Source organism: Aplidium turbinatum, chromosome 5 (genome assembly GCF_918807975.1).
Source record: "Aplidium turbinatum chromosome 5, kaAplTurb1.1, whole genome shotgun sequence".
NCBI classification, from domain to species: domain Eukaryota; kingdom Metazoa; phylum Chordata; class Ascidiacea; order Aplousobranchia; family Polyclinidae; genus Aplidium; species Aplidium turbinatum.
The window spans coordinates 20,626,081-20,642,790 of record NC_137476.1 but is presented as its reverse complement, the minus strand read 5'-3'; the positions used below and the strand labels follow the sequence as shown (position 1 = coordinate 20,642,790).

At 37.9% G+C, this 16,710-nt stretch overlaps 1 protein-coding gene across 1 annotated transcript; it reads left to right on the top strand.

Annotated features, from left to right (window-relative positions):
• The first annotated feature begins 1,154 nt into the window (after window positions 1-1,154).
• On the top strand, window positions 1,155-16,025 carry LOC145769946 (protein LSM14 homolog B-like). The gene is made up of 10 exons (XM_082581501.1): window positions 1,155-1,390; window positions 3,606-3,781; window positions 3,871-4,075; window positions 8,409-8,517; window positions 9,489-9,730; window positions 9,963-10,112; window positions 10,399-10,570; window positions 12,558-12,786; window positions 13,116-13,259; window positions 13,385-16,025. The coding sequence occupies exons 1-10, from the start codon at window positions 1,270-1,272 to the stop codon at window positions 13,409-13,411; spliced, it is 1,575 nt and encodes a 524-aa protein (XP_082437627.1). The 5' UTR covers window positions 1,155-1,269; the 3' UTR covers window positions 13,412-16,025.
• Window positions 16,026-16,710: the final 685 nt, after the last annotated feature.

The window sequence follows — 16,710 nt, the reverse complement described above, 5'->3', positions numbered from 1 at the left end:
CAAGCACTGCCACCAACCACTACCTCTGCTCGACTGACACAATTTTGTGAAATGCTACGCTTCGCCATCGCTTATCGTTGTTGAATAATATGCGCATGCGCACCAAATAAAAAAACAGGTTCGAATTGCGCACAAAGAGGGGGAAGTCAATAGCCCAGGAAAGGTTGTCGTTTCGTTTTTTTTTTTGTAAGCCAAACCATGTTTATGTTTTGAGATAGGAATTTTTTCTTGAAATTAAACCACATGAATGAAATAAAAGCAATTTTTTATTTTAAAATACAACTTACAAAAAATTAAAAATTAAATCATTTTTGCGAACAAGTCTACGTAGTGATGATTAACTACAAAGAACAAAACGACACTTGCTCAAAATTAAGACTAGTAGTCTACTCTCGATATAATTTAATGAAAGATTAGTCTTTACCAAGACAGGCAAGACTACATAACAATAGTCCGAGGATATAGATTCAAAACCAACTATATTTTTTGAAAACCTTCATGCAAGTTGATGCTTCAATGTGTCAAACAACAATGAATGCAAAGGGGCAATAAACAAAACAACCAATCAATTAATAATTTATTTGTCAAGAACAGCACATGTTCGAATTATGCAAGTTTTATATACGATACAGCATACAGTCACTGCAAAGGTGACACAAGATTCCAAACTGACAAGGAGACCACAATACGTGCATATGGTCTGGGCCTACTAGTCAATTTCGACCCTACAAAATAATAATTTTGTCATTTTAGACACACAAAAAAAAAATATTAAAACAATACGGTAGCGGAGTTTATTGAAACAAATAAACAACAGAAACAGCAAATGTACTGTGTTGACATGAAGAAGAAAAAAACATCACGTTTGATCATACAATGAGTCCTGTATTTTTAAATTGCTAAGTATGTTTAAAAAAAACTACAAACTTTTGACAGTTTTCTTGCGGTGGTTATAACTTACCTCACAATATTCAATTTTTGTTCTTAACCTTTTTTTACGTTGTCTTTTTTTCTTTCTTGTGAAAGACAGACTTTTACGCCCAACGCGTCATGTTAATGCATTCTCTTGGAACAATATCCACTGGCAGCGCTAAAGAAACATGCCGAAGTGAAGACTTTTTTCTAATTTGCGCTTTTGTGAACAATTTAAAAAAGCGAATGGTGGCAACGCTGTGTTTGAGGTAAATTGGTGAACTACTAGGAATTGAGAGTGGTTGTTTTTAATCACAATTAATCCGGTATTCAGTTTTTTCAGACTCATCATCCGAAATGTCTTCGGAGAGTCCGTATATTGGAAGTAAAATTAGTCTAATTTCGAAAGCTAAAATTCGATATGAAGGAATATTATATACCATTGATACAGAGAATGCCACTGTAGCTTTATCCAAAGGTAAGTGATTGCTGGAACCCCACAACTAACTTTCATTGATTGTCATTTAGATTAATTTTTCTTATTTTCAAGATATTATTCTTATGCAATAATTGTTCTAAGCAAACTGTAGTAGGTAGGCCTATAATAGATTTACGGCTCTTTTGTAGCAACAGTTGCAACCTTTATTTCATAAAGGGAGAACGAATTTAGAAACAGACAAGTTGTTGTTATCGCTTCACTAACATTTCACACACCATAAAAATGTACATCCTCAGAGGGAATTGTGCAAGTTCTGACAATGTGTTTATAGTTTTCACTAAAGGTTTTGATCAAATTTGTATAGAACTAATACACCCTAATTCAGTGGTTCTTATCTGCTGATACGGTACAGGTCTGCAGCAACTTTTGTTCCGGTCTCCTAACAAGTTGGATTTATTTGTTTAGTTTGCTCGATAAATTATTTTTCTCTTTTGACATTTTCTGTATGTAGGAATTAGTTTTATTTCATTTGTAATGTTTGGTAAAGCTATGCTAGTATTCATTTTTTGCTAGATCCACTGTACATACCAGAACTTTGAATTTCAATGTCAAAAGTGTTTTATACAAGCAACTTTACAATAAACTTGTTTCAGCACACTAAAATATTTGAGTAGGCTACACTAAATATTTGAGAATACTTTTCTGTAAGTTTATTTTTTGATTTATCTGAGCACCTTTTCTAAAATAACCTTGTCTACAGGAGTGTGGTTACTGGTCTGCAAAGGGATTTTTATATGTTTCTAATTTATGTAAGCTTTAAAATTTGTACTGTCAGCGATAAAAGTTTTGGAACGACTGCAGTAGCCTATAGAGATCAGGGCATTCTGTTGCTGATTTGACAAGAGCTGATTTGACAAGAGCCAATTGAATGTGGCCGGCCTGTCGCAAGGACAGGATATGTTACCATAAGACTACTTAACATAAATTTTATTTTATTGTGTATTATGCAAATATTTTTTTCTCGTGTTAAATTTTCGTGACAAGGTTTTTTACTAGATACTTATGACGCAAAAGTTATCTTATTATTATTGTGTTCTTTTTTGCTTTCACGCTTACAGTTCATGATAATGTTTGGTACTGGTAATATCAATTCGATGTAAAATAAGTAGCCTAAATGGATCGGTCAGATTTGACTATATTTTTTAGGCAGTGGCTATTTGACCGGCTCCGGTCTTTGAATCTGAAACACTATTTGACCGGTCATGACGTCACTATACGTCACTATTTTTTTTTTTTCTTTCAGAGCAAAAGACGAGAAGCACCTATATAAGTTCTAAATTTGACAGTTTTATACAACATGTTCTCTGGCGCGTTCGATACGTCTCCTGCTCCCACTCTAGAGGGAATGAGTTTGATACTACGCGGAAGCGTTCTTTTTCTTTTTTTTTCTTTTAACTAAATTTTGACCCGAAGTGCATTTTTTAGTCAATTTTTAATTTGAGTTGCCTACAGCGCAATTTTTTATGTCTTTTCAAATGTGAGTAATAAAGTTAGAGGTTTTTTAATTTGCTGAAATTTGAAAATTTCTCTGGGTAATTTTCCGTTCGTCATAAGAGGATGTGACTGTTTGCCGAACGACGCATTACATTCACATACCATTACCATTATTAACATCCTCTTATGACGAACGAAAAATTACCCAGAGAAATTCTCAAATTCAAGAAAATTAAAAAAAACTCTAACTTTATTACTCACATTTGAAAAGACATAAAAAATTGCGCTGTAGGCAACTCAAATTAAAAATTGACTACAAAAATGCACTTCCAGTCAAAATTTAGTTAAAAGAAAAAAAAAGAAAAAGAGCGCTTCCGGGTAGTATCGAACTCAATCCCTCTAGAGTGGGAGCCGCAGACGTAGCGCACGCGCCACAGAACGTGTTGAATAAATCTGTCAAATTTAGAACTTATATAGGCGCTTCTTATCTTTTGCTCTGAAAGAAAAAATAGTGACGTATAGTGACGTCATGACCGGTCAAATAGTGTTTCAGATTTAAAGACCGGAGCCGGTCAAATAGCCACTGCCTATTTTTTATGTTGTGATTATTTTGCACTAAGGTAAATGTGAATTCCTTGTTATCTTGCGGGTATATCTAGCTTTATAGGTTAAGTAATTAATGAGCATTGAAGTGGATGGTGGCTTCTGCAGGATATGTGATATTCTAGAACATTATTGATAAAACCTTTACCCTTTTTAGTGCGTTCCTTTGGAACTGAAGATCGGTCATGTGATCGGCCTGTTGCTCCGAGGGATGAAGTATATGAGTACATTATTTTCCGTGGAACAGACATAGAAGATTTGACAGTATGCGAGCCACCAAAGCCGACACCACCACCGGCACAAAACTTGCCCCAAGATCCTGCTATTGTTCAGGTACACCATGTAGCATGGTTTAGCTTACAGTAGTTTTATTAACAAGATTCTTATAGTTTTTGTCTTATTGTAAATGTTTTCTTTTACAGTCTGTTGTCACATCCCAACCTTCTGTTCCCCCGAATTTGCCTCCTTTTTCTGGAAATCACCCTTATATGCCCCAAACTAACTACCCTCCTTACCTTCCTCCTCGCATGCCTTATAATCCTAACGTGGCAGCTGGAACAACATCGTCCCTTCCAATGGATGGAAAGGTGCCAGGTGCATCAACACTAGGAAGCCACCACACCACAAGTATGTATTCAGCTATTATTTTTTGACGGAATGGCCCGATTCGGTGAGTCCGATTCGGTGAGAGCCTTTTTCGGTGAGAGCCCTATTCGGTAAGTTTTTTTTTTTAAATTATTGCGCGCCGTAGCCTAATTATCATTGCCGTTATAGGGTTAGGGGGTTGGGGGTTTTTGAGGTTGAGGGTTTTTGGGGGTTGCGGTTTTGGGGTTTGGAGGTTTGGGTTTGGGGTTAAGAGTTTTAATTAAGAGTTTTAATTAGGCTACGGTACCCGATAATTTTCAAAAAAAAATTCAAAAAAATCACCGAATAGGGCTCTCACCGAAAAAGGCTCTCACCGAATCGGACTCACCGAATAGTAGCAGACCCATTTTTTGATGTATATAATTAATCAGGGCAGTAGATTTGGAGAGATTTTGGTGTGTCTTAGAGTCAGCCAGTTATACACCGAGAAGTCAGAGTGGTACATTTTTCTCTCGACTCCTTAGCTCTGAATTCAATACATCTTTATGGAATATAAATTTGTTCTAATTGACATTTGTATGAACAGACATTTCATTAACATGAAAGGAATAAACCAGGTCATGCACCTCTTTTCCCAATTTTATGCGGCCTTTGCGCACACTATAACTCACCAACGTCAACTTCCTAAAAATAGGCCTAACTGGTGCCTAAAATATTGAATTTGCATAACATTACGAAGCCTATAATGAAATCGTCAATTACGTTTGAACTCAAATCACCAGCACTTTAAGTAGGGGAGGCGGAGAGTTAATCAGTCTTTTTTGAAACTCAACTTTAGCCCTGATTTTAGGGTACAACAGTATATATATCATATTCTAAGACCCTTAGTAAATAATTTTTTTAATTTCTGTCCAACCCCCACCCCCCACTGTATTGTATTAAAATTACCTTGTATTGACGTCGATTTTTTGTTTGTGGCGTGTAAAGTTCAAATATTGTTTGTTACTGTACCAAAACACTTTAAAATTTTGAAAGGCACTCACAAACAGTTTTTCTGATTTTGGCTTCATTGTAAAACACGGTAAAGTGGCCATTTTTGTGTGGGCGCAACAGGGCATGGCTATTTGCAAAAGCGTGACATAAGTACAAACAGTTTGTGTGAAACTAGTTATGTTTAAGCCATTGTAAATTGACCAAAACTTAATATTGTTTTTCAAAAGTGTAATTGCATTCAGCTTGTTTTGTTATGAGAACGGATTTTACTGATAAAACGTCTTTTGCTTCTATCTGCAGTTACTTTGCATTTCTAATTTAAATTTTCATTTTGAGATTCTCCGCTCAACCCCTTTTCATCTTGTTGTCTATTTTATCTGCTGATTTCAATTTAATCATGGAGATCGATTTGCCCTTGGTAACTATGCTTCTACTGTAACAACCAGTTGAAAACCTCAGGCTGACAACTGCTGCTCAAGATGCTTCAAGAGCAATACAGAATGTAAAGTTGTTGTAGGCCTAATGCATGGTGGTCGACGAGAGGTGGCTGTAGAGAAAGCTTTATCAAAAGGACACAGATAATGTGCCAATACTGTAAAGTAAACTTTCAGAAACTTGTGTCCACAACTCCACATCTTTTAGGCACCTGTCAAATAGGCACACATACTGTGGCATGGCGTCTGGAATTCTGGGTTTTTTTTTTTCGCTGACACTTTTCGGTCATTTGTCCGAAATGACTTGAGAAAATTCGGTCATTTTTTATTTATTTCGGTCATTTTTTCTGAGGAAAATATTTCCTTTCAAGTAGCTGATACAAACCAAAATTTGCACTTTCTGACTAGCTACAACATAGGCGCCAACTTTTTATGCTGTATTGATACATAAAACAATAGATGAACTAGCGATCGGCAGCAGGACAACATTTTTTGAATGCAAATTGCAACAGCTTCGCGATAAATAATCACTAGAACGAGTAGGATGCTACAACTCTACACCAGACAAAATCTGTCATGTTTACATTGATTTAACGTCTGCAGACATTGAATCAATGTAAAAATGACTGACTTTGCTGCCTGCGACATAGCAAAAATCTATCATTTTGTGTCGATTCAATGTCATCAGATGTTGAATGCACCCAAAAACAACATAATTTGCTACGTAGACGGAGAGTGCGTTTAGCTTTATGCGCTTGCAAACAGACTCGATGTCGCTTTCGAAAGTCGAAACCTCTGCAGTGAACTGTCGCGGCAGTGAACCACTCGCTGTGAAAATGAACTTAAAGTCTCGGCACGACGTAACCACCAACCAACGTAACAAGGGCTGGTACAAACCGCATTGCGCACATGCGGAATAATCAACGCAACAACGGACTCGCACAAACTGTATGGTGCACACACGACCGTTCCCATAGAAACCTGATCAAAGGCGGGAATATGTGCATATTTTGTTTCATCTGCAACACGAAAACAGGTCAGTCATAAAGTTGAAAACAGGTCAGTCATACGTTGCGATATTGTAGTGAAAAGGGAGCTATAATCAAACGTCTCTCCGTAACTATTTTTCAAGGGCTGTTTACGGATGTCAGCAACTTCTAAATTTATTCAAGGTGACGTGCTGTTGAATTGATGTAAACGTGAATGATTTTACCTTCAACAGGTACATTTTCAAGCGTATAATCAAGTTAGTATCTGCATTCCATTTTCAAGACATTGTCATTCCATTTACAGTATACCTTTTACTTTTTAGTAAACCTTTTTGTCTCTTGTTTCATGGTAATAAATCTAATTCGTTGCTAAACTTTATGTTGTGCTTAGCTTAAAGAGTCGCAGTCCATCAACCGCTAGTTTACGCAGACGCATGGCATGTGTTTGCTTAACCGAAGTGGTCGAGTTTTGTTTATAATAATTAACGGTAGGTCGAACGTAGCGATAACTCCGAGTGTGGCAATAAAAGTAATCCTAGTGTGACGACATAATTATGTCATCCATCTGCGTGACATTTTGCTGAATTTACGTTGATGCTGATGAAACAAGCTTTCGCCCCCACGGCCAAAAAAATAGTTAGGCGCCTATGAGCTACAACATTAAGTTTCGCTGAGAAACGTTGTGGTGTTTTATCTGAGAAAACTTTCTTCAACGTTTATCAGCAAAACTCAACCGTGCAACACCCGAATTGACTATATATTTTTCGGACATTTTGACCGAATTGACTATATATTTTTCGGACATTTTGCTAAAAAATCGGTCAATGACCGATAAATGACCGAAAAAAAAACCCCAGGTCTGGATATTTAGGTGCGGAGCACTGTGGTGCTCGTTCATTTAGATGCTATTCCTAGTAAAGTCTGCAGATTGTATGAGCTCAGTTTTGGCAAAACCTGGTCGGTGTTTTGACGGAAAACTAAGTTACTCTTCACTTAAGCCTACCACCCGCTTGAATATTGGCTATAGTATATTTTTTACTGATGTTTAGTGTAGTTATTATTTGACTTAACTAAAACTGAACTCAATCATGTTCGGAAACTTGAATAATTTATTTATAAAGCTTTCGCCGAAGCAAACCTGGACTAACAACGAATAAATGCCGAACAAATGTCACATGCATTAAAAAAACAATATCTTTTTCTATTCAATATAACAATTTGTGTGAAAAGCATTGCCGAATAAAGCAGCTTCACTCACTGAAGCCATTACTCACAACAAATAAATGCACGAGCAATCGGGCATTATCAAAACAGCATATTTGTCTGTTCAATATAATATTTGTGTGAAAAGCATTGCCCTACATGCCAAACTGATGCAATCTGCAGACTTTACTAGCAATAACACCTAAATGAATGGGCGCCACAGTGCTCCGCACCTACATATCCTGAAGCCACAGTGTGCGCGCCTGCTTGACCGCCGCCTAACTGTCTGCACCAAAAAGACTTGCTCACAGACAATCATAATTCCCATTATATATATGCAAATGAGCACATCGCTTTTTTCATTTCTTTAACATATTAACAGCAATTATGACAACCTATCGCACAACACAGTGAAGATATTTTTAGAACCAGTAAAGCTAAAAAAAAACAGAAACGATTTAAGGTTTTTCAATTTTAGACTGACATGTTGTCACAAGAAATCTGGACAAAAGATAACAAATTATAACATTGGGCAAAATAATTTCATTAATAAAGACTTGATTTGAGTTTTTGTGTTCCATTCCAAGATTCCTTGCTAAACACATGAACCACCCAACTACAGAATTAGAGAAAACTCATCACTAAGCAACAACAAAATCTATCCATAGATGGCATAGAATAGAACATACCTACTACAACCTACTTGCGATAGTTGCAGTGGGATTAACAATGAGTTTATTGCTTGTGGCGTTGTAGGTGATAAAACTGCATCTCCGGTGTCACTTGGACGTACATCACCCACATCTGAACAGGGAGTGCAGGCAGGAAGCCCATCAGCCGTGCAGCAGGACAGACCACAGCAAAGGTAATGGTATAATTGATTAGTGCTTTGTGTAAACTTAAACTATTTTTTTACAGTATTTCGACAGACAATATTGCATGGCAGAGAAAGACCGCAAGTGGTCATCCAATCATAAGTTGAAGTGGGTGTACAGTAAATTTAGAAATGCCAATAAAGAAGTTGTAGTAACTAACGTCTAAGGGTGCAGCAACATAACCATCTTTGAGGACTACAGTTGCATTTCTCTACAAGATGCTAGCGCGATGACAGCTTAGCGACATTGCCACTGCTTTCTGTAAACGTAGTTGGATTCCCTATCTGGTCGTAGCAAAAAGTTCAAACGTTTCCGGATTATTTTGTAACGCAGTGAAGATAAATCTGGCTGGGTAACAATCTACTATGTATTCAAATTGAACTTATATAACATAAATTGTAAAATCCGTCTGAAGTATGAAGAGTAAATGTTATAACGATAGAGTGGTTACTGGTTAGTGTTTGAAAAGGATGCCGCAATCAACATTCCTGTTTTAGCTTGTAAATTTAATACGTAACCGCTGATTCTATTTTTTTTATGACTCATGAGTGTGTAGGTTGTTGTTTATTTCTGAAGTCTTAGCTTCGCAAAACATACCTCTAACGATAACACAAACTTAGTAACATAAATTATTGACAGCTTTATGATTTATTTGGCTCACCATGCATGTATGATGTGTTTTTATTACATCTTTACGTTGCCACTGCAAAATCGTAATGTAAGATTCCTTTAAGTATGCCGTAGTTGTTAAGGAGCTTTTGCTTGTCGACTAACATACCCCTAATCAACTCACTTTACCCTAATATATGATATATTATGCCCTCATCTGTACAGATACGCACTTTTGTCGCACGCTTCAGCAATGTCTGAGAAAACTAGTAACAAGAAACCAATGCATTTTCCTCAAACTGCCAATCTTTTCGATTCAGCGTCTGCTGTAATCTCGTTGTGTCTTCTCCAGGCGAACTTACGAGACCAACAACTATTACAACAGTCGTCGTCATAGCAACAACTACGATGACCAGTCCGCTAAGCACGAAAGCAACGATGGTGATGTGAGGGGCAGGGGAGGCTATCGGCATCGCGGTGGCTATGACAATCGGAAGCGTTCTGATGATTTCGACAGCCGCGAGCGTGGACAACGGCGCAACAATTACTACAGAGGGGGATCGAACGACAGCGGCCAGTCTCAAAATTATCGAGGTACAGTAGACGCAAACTTGGCGAATGTTTTGCACATCCTGCCAGCGCGATATCATCAAGTTGACTGTGAATTTCCTAATAATCGTTAGTGAAAACTGAAAAGTTTGACTGGCCTTTGTAGACAAACTAGACATACGACTTCGACAAGATTGTGCAGGGCAATCTGAGACAGGATAATAGTTCATACCACTGAACATTATTGAATTGAAAAATTCTTTGTATTTGAATCAAGGTCAACGTTATCCGCGTGGTAACCGCCGCTTTCCATCACGTAACGATCCGCTTCGGTTCGACGGAGACTTTGACTTCGAAGGTTCCAATGCTCAGTTCAACAAAGAAGATATTGCAAAAGAATTGATGTCAAAGCTGAAAATATCTGCATGTGAGTTGCTTGGCTTCAGTTCCAAACAAACCTTCGTTCCCAAACATGACGTAACTTATCTCTTCACTGATAATAGCGACTGGTTATAAAACTGATTTGGTTTTGTGTTTTCACGAACCTCTACACGTTCTATGGAAACACTGTCAGGCTAACAGCAAGTCAACGTTTGGCAGTTTCTTGTAATTAAACTGTAGTGTTAATGATTTATTTTAATGCTATCTGGTTTGTAAACTTCAAAATTTTCGTTTTTGTCCGTTTTCAAAACTAACAAAATTTTCCTTTTCAGCTCCAAAAGAAGAAGTGAAGGTGAAAAGTAGTGATGAAAAGGTTGACAGTGGTGTCGATTCCGGACCTAGCAATGAGATTGTCGAGGACTCCGATGAAGGAGAGCAAGTGTATTATGACAAGACGAAGAGCTTCTTCGACAACATCACTTGTGAAACCAACAACCCGAGAGGGTGAGTGGAAGCGACTGATTTGCAGCAGGCAATGTTTTGGCCTTCATCCCAATCACAAATACTTTATTATCGAATGCTTACTCGTCAATTGTATGCTGTGTGCCAGTAATATGGCTAAAAATATTTAAATAAGTGGAATTTACATAAGTGGAATAAGATTGAATTTACATAGAATGATAGAATAATAACTGCTACTATCCCTGATTGTTCAAAGCATAATAGCCTAGTGAAATAGGCAATAGGCATGCGAAGCTAGTGCAGTCACTTTAACTCAATACCTCAATGTAGCTAACCAACTTGATACGGTGTTTCAAAGCCTACAAGGTATATTAATATATATCTCGTAAAATTTCTACATTTCATGCGCTGCATAATCTTTTTATACTTTTAGTCTTATACTTAAATCTCAAAAGCACCCAGTTGAATCAGCAATTTCCTTTAACTGCGCAAGGCTTTATCGCAAAATGCCCAACAAATTTTAAATATCAAGTAGTTTCAAACGTTTCCACGTAATGTTCGTCGTCGCGTGAGCCTCTGAAGACTAGGGTCTATTCTTTCACCACCCCAGATTCACGATGTTCCCGGACTGAACTGGAAGGCTACTAGATAGCAGCCAGTCTTTGGTTTCATCATCCAAGACACGCAGACCTTCCACTCTATGAGGTGGCTTGAAGATGGTGCAATCGTTGATGATGGGATCTGCGGTCTGTTTCTCAACAGTGAGCACCACATTCACAAGTGGAGGAAGAAGCCATTCCCCATAGTAGCCACTTTAACAAGGAAAAATTCAGCCATTGCCACTAAAACCTCGAACCAATCATAAGCTACGTTTTCCGTGACGTGAAAAAGGGTGAAAAGAAGATGATACAAAGCAAATCGAAGTGATGGATTCTCTGTTAGCTGGTTGGCTTAAGGATTAGGGCTAGAAAGTAGTCATCTCCATGACATGGGTTCGATTACTACTCATAAGAAACTTTCACAGTGAAATTCAATTTATGCTTTAATTAAGCTCATAACATTGTCCTGTCGTGCTTTTTATAGTCACATATTTAATAATAATTCAATCCGTAAGCAACTAAACATGGTAAACACGAATGACGATAGACCCGAATTCTGCAATGAACGAATGACGTTAGGCGCGAATGACGCGAGATGTGATTATTTCGTTCAAAAATTAATAATTCTTTTGAATACTTTAGCAGTGTAGAAATTTCGTTAGTCATGGTAGCAATTTCAATTTTCATTTTTTGTACAAACAAAAATATAAAAATTGCTTTTTGCACTTAACAAAATAAAGATCTGATGACTTGGTTATTTCTGACTAAAACCAATTGTTTTTTTTGTGCAGTAGTAGTTACATTTGCATAGTAGAAGTAGTAAATAGTGCTAGCGGTGAAACCATGGCTTTCTCACAGTGAAAGAAAATGAATGGGTGTCCCAGCAAACATCTATGGGATTGGCCCATGATACAAGAGAAGGATCCACAGAGGATACAAACTGATATGCATAAATCAACTAGTGAATAAAAAATAACAGTAACCTCTCACTCTTTTTTATTTCTTTAAAAATCGAAATGCTGGCCACTGTCCGTAGTGACTTTTAATAATGTCTTTTTAGACATTTTTTTTAACTAACTGAAGGTGGTTATGCTCTCGTGGCAAATGAAATTACTCCCGCATTGACAAAAACAAAAAGAAAACAATTAGTTTTAGTGAAAAATAACCAAGTCATCTTTATTTTGTTACGTACAAAAAACAATTTTTATTGGACAGAAAAATAAAATTGCTACCATGACAAACGAAATTTCTTCACTACTACAGTATTCAAAAAAAAGAAACAATTAATTTTATTACGAAATAATCACATCTCGCGGCATTCGTGCCTTGCGGCCAAGGGATGGCGTCCTTCGGACCGCGACATAAAGTCGTAGACCGCGTTGGAGATGGGACCGCATTGCGAATTCCATGGCAACCACTTGATTTCACAGGGAACGAATGTCGTGGACAGAGGAGAGGAAACGCAACAACGAGACGTTCGGAACACAATGGCGTGGACGGGGAAATTACCGGGGTCGTGGGGGCGGATACAGGGGACGCGGTCGGGGTCAGTATCGCGGCAGGGGCCGCGGTGGGTACCAGCAACGAGACAATTATGATGGACAGCGCAGGAACTACTACAATCGAAACAACCAGAATTATGAGCGAGGAGACAACAGGGTAAGTTTACTTTTGCTAAGATGACTCCACTTGGCAACTGCATGTCTTGTCTAGGTTTAAAAATCGAAGTCGACCTCCTGATAACTTCGTAGAGTAAGATCCTGCGTAGATTGCGTTGCACCAATATGTAACGTTGAGCATAGTATGTGTTATATTTTAGTGATGATTTGTGCCACTGGTAAACTCTGGCATTGAATTATTGTAAATCTAAAGCTTCAAGAAAGTAAGTTAATTGTCAACTTTATTCAACAGTGTATGTTGATAACATGCGGCACTGTTCACGATTTTGTGTTTGTTTTGTACGCTGATGGTGTCTTTTTGACCGATAGAATCAAAACGAAGGAGGAGGTTGGAGAGGTGGCAACAGGGGAGGAGGAAACTACAGATCAGGAGGAAACTACTCTTCTCGTGGGAGGCAGTGGGTGGATTACGAGTACAAGTACGACAAACAACCACGCCATGGCAACAAGCAGGTGACTTCGCTCATTAATAAAGAGATCAATGACTGATATTTTTAAAAATTACAGTAGTTACATTTTGCTCGCTTACCTGACATGTAGAGAGCCTAATGTGATCACATAATGCGTTTTTGTTTCAGGTGAATGACGCAACTGCATCGTCATAATCACCATCTGTCACGTTCATCATCAGATGTACAGATCGCTGTTGATGAATGACTTTCTTTTTCCACGGCAGCATTTTGCCCAACTTTTCACCAAGTACAAGGATATTTTTGTTGATTCGGACCTTTTGTTAGACATTTGCGGGCGGATTTGATTGCTCTGAGGTGATGTGTTGCATCGGACAGTTGATTGGAAGCTGTGTACAATGTTTCAAGCATTACTTCTCAGCACCTACGTACCCTGTGACTTTGAAACTATGATCGAATGCTAATTAGACTCGATGTAGTCTATTGGTCCAGTGAAGTACATCTTCATCGTTGCTACGATTGATATCGAGTACTTGCTGCCTATTAGTTTCAATTGCGTGGACTGCCACAGAATTGTTTAATTTTGAGTCCGGGATGATCACGGTGCTGCTAAAACGTCACAAGTGTTTAGAACACTTTCACTGGCACGACACCATGTCTTATTTCAAGAGTTCTTGTTTAAACAGCACTGACCAACGTTTGGTGCAGTTGTGAGGTTGCTGGTCTTGCCAATGGTGGCGTCTTCTTTTGCAAGCATGGTCTATGGAGCAGGCAAATCGTTTGAAGAGGACGATTGAACCAAATCATAGTTACACTGCATCATATCCTGCGAAATACAAGAAGTGTGGAGTTCATAGTTTAAAGCAGAATGAAACGCAGTATATTAAAAGAGCGTCTGGTTGAATGTTTCCGTATTTGAATTTTGCTTATTTTGTTCCAGCAAGAAAAAATAGTTAACGGATTTGTGGCTGTGACGCTGAATAGCCTCATAGATTTTTAAAGTCCTCCCACTTTTGTGCGATCGAGATATTAAATTGGTATCACCGTGCTGCTTTCCCGAAGTGAATTCTTGCTTCACCTCTCAAGTGGTATCCACACGCAGCGATGCTGCCGTGAGATTTTTTCTCGTGAACAACTTGGTGTTATTCTCAACGAGTTGTACTGAACATAAATTGTTCTTTGTCCTTTTGTCGTGGTCATGTTATGCGATTGGTCCTTTGGTAGTCTCCGGTTTAGTCTGTTTTTGTTGCGGCTTTTACTGTCTTGGAATACTAATTTGCTGCTTTGGATTATTTTTTCCGCGTGGTCTGGTTCTTTGTCCTCGTATTCCAAGACAGTAAAAGCCGCAACAAAGTATTCCAAGACAGTAAAAGCCGCAACAAAAACAGGCTAAACCGGAGACTACCAAAGGACCAATCGCATAACATACAGACCACGCGGAACAAATAACCCAAAGCAGCAAATTAGTATTCCAAGACAGTAAAAGCCGCAACAAAAGCAGACTAAACCGGACAGGGATATCTATAACTACGGGATTGGAAACTCTATCCAGTGCTATACATCAGTAGGGTCATCACATTACTACGATTACAGAGAGATTAACAAAACAAAATACCGACTAAAAGATACACAAAATTCGATTTTACAATAACAATACAAAATGTACACTCACATTAAAACTTAATTGATTATAAAAGTACATTTACGCTGCTAGAAAAAAAACGATGAATCCAAAAAATGAATGAATGTAACGAGTCCAAAAACCGCCTACTGTTGTTCTTTAGCATTTTGCGTGCTGCAAATCGGATCAGAAGTAAACGAGGAGTGTTCAGCAATCAGTGAAATATGCTGTTGTATCATCAACTTGTTCACAGACCAATCTAGTACGAAACTAATCCGTTTACGATGTCATCTGAACTAAAACCAATAGTCATTCTGGAAATTTTTTAAGCAGCAAACAAAATACAACATGACTGCACTAATGGAATACAAACAAATAAACAAACCAGGCAAGCGTAGACCTTACAATTTACAGCAGGTGAATTGATTGTTACACTTTTGGTTGTTCGTTTAGCCTAATACTTGCTGCCCTTTGAGGTCAATTTATGTGATTACTTATCACAGCAGCGCACAAAGAAAAGTGACCCTACTGGTGTATAAAATGGTTTTCAGTTCCACAGAGTTTCCAATCCCGTAGTTATAGATATCCCTGAAACCGGAGACTACCAAAGGACCAATTTCATAACATGACCAGGACAAAGAACCAGACCACGCTGAACATAAATGTTTGGACTGATGTTAGCGTTGACCCAGGCAGCAAATCAGTCGTTTTTTTTTTCACAACAAGTGACTCATTTGCTGTCTGGAAAGTCATTCGCAGTGTTCCGGTTTTGCATGATTGCCTCTCCATTCCATGATGGTGTCTCGTTTGGCGTACCGATACAAACCTTAGTTATTTCTTCGCTTAGGAAGCATGCCCCGAGACCTACCATCCCAGGTCTCCCTTCAATCATGATTTTGGTTCAATTTCGATCGCCAAGTCAAATGCCGAAGTTTTCGCAACGTGAAGTTATATTCATCGAATTTAAAGTGTAGTCATTTGCTAGAATGTTCTCTATCAGTCATAACTTGTTTGTGCGCTTTCGTATTTTGAAAACCAAACGCCTTTTGATTCGTAAAAAGGGTCTTGATAAAAATTCTGTGTGCTTGCTATCTTAAATTTTCAGGATTAAAAACTATCTGTAACGTATTTCTTGTTGTGGCCCGTTTTTGTTGCAGCTTGTGTAAAATACAATGAAAATTCAAAGTTGTCTGTGTATAGTTGCGACTTGCGAACATAGCACCACTTGTATTTAATCACATGGCATGCCATTTCTCTAATTTATAGAAATAACATGTAGCCTACAGTAGTACACGCCGTGATTTATAGTAATAAAAGGCCTAATATTTATTTGCTTCAGACAAAGCTGTCCATATCCAAAACAACAAAATAATACACAAACTGCAAATGCACAAAATCTCACTAAATAAGCTACTGTTACATTACAAGTTTACAGACAATGGTACGGAAGTGTTACAAGTTAGAAGAACTGAAAGTATTCAGAACGATAAAAACAATCAGGTGACATGGCAGCCATCAAAACTAGATAACAGCATACGGTACATAGAATTATTATAATGAAGACGGTAATTTGATATACGATGGCAATCGGACATTACGGTACTTTGTCTTCACAGCTTTGATTATTGAATGATACCTCGGTTTTGACACCTCGCTTCAGTGTCAACCCAGTTCAAGCTCCTCCGTACCATAGTCTTATTTAACTAATTAGCGTTTGCGAAAAGTGAATATTAGTAGGCTTACCTACAGTTTATGCCACCAGTACTCTAGTAGCCTTCCTGTAGATCAGTGGTTCCAAACCTGGGGTCCATAATTACCTTGATAAATTTTGGAAAAAAAAACTGAAATTGAAAAAGTTTCGGCATGGCACTTT

Bases quoted from the DNA above. Each gene is read 5' to 3' on its own strand.
- LOC145769946 (XM_082581501.1), top strand. From the start codon at position 1,270: ATGTCTTCGGAGAGTCCGTATATTGGAAGTAAAATTAGTCTAATTTCG. The intron at 1,391-3,605 runs GTAAGTGATTGC...TACCCTTTTTAG, and splicing joins CACTGTAGCTTTATCCAAAG to TGCGTTCCTTTGGAACTGAA. The intron at 12,787-13,115 runs GTAAGTTTACTT...TTTGACCGATAG, and splicing joins ATGAGCGAGGAGACAACAGG to AATCAAAACGAAGGAGGAGG.